Below are 2,653 nucleotides of genomic sequence, written 5' to 3' on the forward strand. Positions count from 1 at the left end.
CTAAGAAAATAGAAATATAAAACTAAAAAATTAAATATTAATATACTGCTAAAATTTAGTTTTTAGTAAATATTTATTTTCGCGTATAGGATAAGTTACCTAGTCTGTTAAATGATTTAAACCATAAACTTAGAAAAGAAAATTCATAATTAAAAATATTAAATAAATAAAAAGACCTTTTAAAAATTAGGCAATTGAGAGAAATCTTCACTCTTGTTTATTTATATATATATATATATACACTAAGGCGCGAATGAAAGCTAAAAGACCCAACAAAGATTTTGAGTTCGTCAATGGAGCCCGCTGTGGACAAAAAGGTTCCATCTTTCTGTCCTTTTGTACAGTTAAATCTGTTTAACCATGCTCAAAATTTACTGATTTACCTGGAAAAAGTGATCTTTTGCTCTCTTAGGGCTTCGTTAATACGTGATTATCATCTCTGTGTGTTCAGGGTTTTGCTTTTGTTTTAGGGTTTATGTGGGTTTTGGTTTTAGGGTTAATGAGCGATGATCATCTCTGTTTTTTTTTTTTTTTTTGATTTAGGGAAAGTTTGATTATCTTTTACTTTGTTTACTATTACTTACTGTTTCTCTTTGCTTTTGCACTGATGGGTTTTGTTTTATCCGTTCCTGATGAATCATCACTGATTGTGTTCTTACAGTTTTACTGAGTAGAAATAGATTAATTTTCTGCTCAATTCTACTGATTTACCTGGAAAAAAGTGAACTTTTGTTCTCTTAGGGTTTCGTTGATGTGTGACAATTATCTATGTGTGTTTAGGGTTTTGTTTTGATTTAGGGTTTTAGCTCTTCTTGAGTTTTGTTTCACTAAACTCTCAGGATATCCCAGCTGACCTAGAGATGGGGATGTCTACTACTGATCAGCCTTGGGGGTGTCCGAATTCTAGCAGCAACAGAACTTCAAAACCAAGTAGAAACAGTTCTTCTCATCCTAGAGCTCCTCTAGAGGTTGTTTCTTCGGCTCAAGCTAATTTTCTGCGGCACTTTAAAAGATTTGACACTGTTGAGGATTTCTCAGATCATCACTATGTTTCTAATGGGAATGCTTCGAAGCAGGTGACGGTTACATTCTATTCATCATCTCAAGTGTTTGTTTCTTTGATATTCAACAAACTGTAACTTATAGCTGCCTCTCTTTGATCTTATCAGCACTCAAAGACTTGGGTGAAAAAGGTTCAAGTAGATTGGAAGATATTTCTTGAGAATAATTTGCCAGGTTTGGTGTTTATACCAATGCACTATGCTTGCAAAATTTGTTATTAAAACTTCACTCTTTCTTTGTTGCAAACAGAGACGATATTTGTGAGAACCTGTGAATCAAGAATGGATCTTATGAGAGCTGTAATTATTGGAGCAGAGGGGACTCCTTACCATGACGGTCTTTTCTTTTTTGATATTCACTTCCCTGATAACTATCCTTCAGTGCCACCAGTAATGTCCTCAAGAACTACTTTCTCAACATGTCTTCTGTTATTGAGCCCTTGATGATTATTGAATTTTTATTTGTTGGTGACAGATGGTTCATTATCATTCTGGTGGGCTTAGAATCAACCCAAATCTATACACCTCTGGTAAAGTATGCTTGAGTCTTCTGGGTACCTGGAATGGTAACACGAGGGAGCAATGGCTACCACGAGAGTCCACAATGTTACAGCTTCTCGTCTCAATCCAAGCACTCATCTTGAATCAAAAGCCATACTTTAACGAACCTTCCTACGAGCAGGGCCGGCTTAGGGCATGGGGCAAGGGGGCGTGGGCCCCAGGGCCCAAACAGTTTTTTAACAAAAATAGTATGAAAGAGGGGCCCAATTTTTTAAAAAATAATTAGGGATAGGGGCCCAAATTTTTTAAATTATTCATATATACATATAAAAAAAATTTTTTGCCCAAGGGCCCACTATTATCTTGAGCCGGCCCTGCCTACGAGCGGACCAAGGGGACTCCATCAGGCGAGGCTTATTCCAAAGTTTACAGTGAGAACGTATACATATTGTCATTAAGGACGATGGTTTACGGCATGAGAAAACCACCAAAGGTAAATACCTAGTCATGAACTTTGTGTTTTCTTGGACTGTTATGAAACTGTGCTGTGTGATGAAATGTGCAGCACTTTGAAGAGTTTGTTCGTAGCCATTACTTTGAGCGGGCTCACGATATAGTGAAAGCGAGTAATGCTTATATAGAAGGAGCTCCTGTTGGTTCCCTAGTTAAAGGAACTAGCCAGGGCGGGTCCATGCAATTTAGGAACGAAGTGGCTGTCTTTATGAAGACAGTTGTGGATGAGTTCGTTAAACTAGGAGTCAATGAGCTTGAAGATATATTGGAACCACCACCTGTCATTCATACTAACACATCGAGGTAAGCCAAGTCAACCACTTTGTTTCATGTTTTTAATCATCCCCATGCATTAGGAAGTACAAAGTCTTACCTTTTTGCCGTAATTTTATGATAAATTGATCTTTTAATGATTTTTTTTGAGAAATTGAGAAGTAATTATCAAATGTACATTTTAATTAATTAGCATTTGTATTTGATTAACTGCTTTTAGATTTTAATCTTGATTTTTATTTTTTCTTTGTTCTGTCAACAGAGCGTGTAATACAGTACTTGGTATGCTATGTTTATTCTTTTTA

General features: G+C 36.1%; 1 protein-coding gene across 1 annotated transcript; it reads left to right on the top strand.

The window, feature by feature from the left end:
- The first annotated feature begins 860 nt into the window (after nt 1-860).
- On the top strand, nt 861-2,382 carry LOC106448092 (putative ubiquitin-conjugating enzyme E2 38). Its single transcript, XM_048772537.1, has 6 exons — nt 861-1,076; nt 1,170-1,236; nt 1,312-1,451; nt 1,537-1,793; nt 2,022-2,055; nt 2,128-2,382. Exons 1-6 carry the CDS (start codon nt 861-863, stop codon nt 2,380-2,382), a joined length of 969 nt encoding a protein of 322 aa, XP_048628494.1.
- Nucleotides 2,383-2,653: the final 271 nt, after the last annotated feature.

This window comes from Brassica napus, unplaced genomic scaffold (assembly GCF_020379485.1).
Source record: "Brassica napus cultivar Da-Ae unplaced genomic scaffold, Da-Ae ScsIHWf_1723;HRSCAF=2352, whole genome shotgun sequence".
NCBI classification, from domain to species: Eukaryota; Viridiplantae; Streptophyta; class Magnoliopsida; order Brassicales; family Brassicaceae; genus Brassica; species Brassica napus.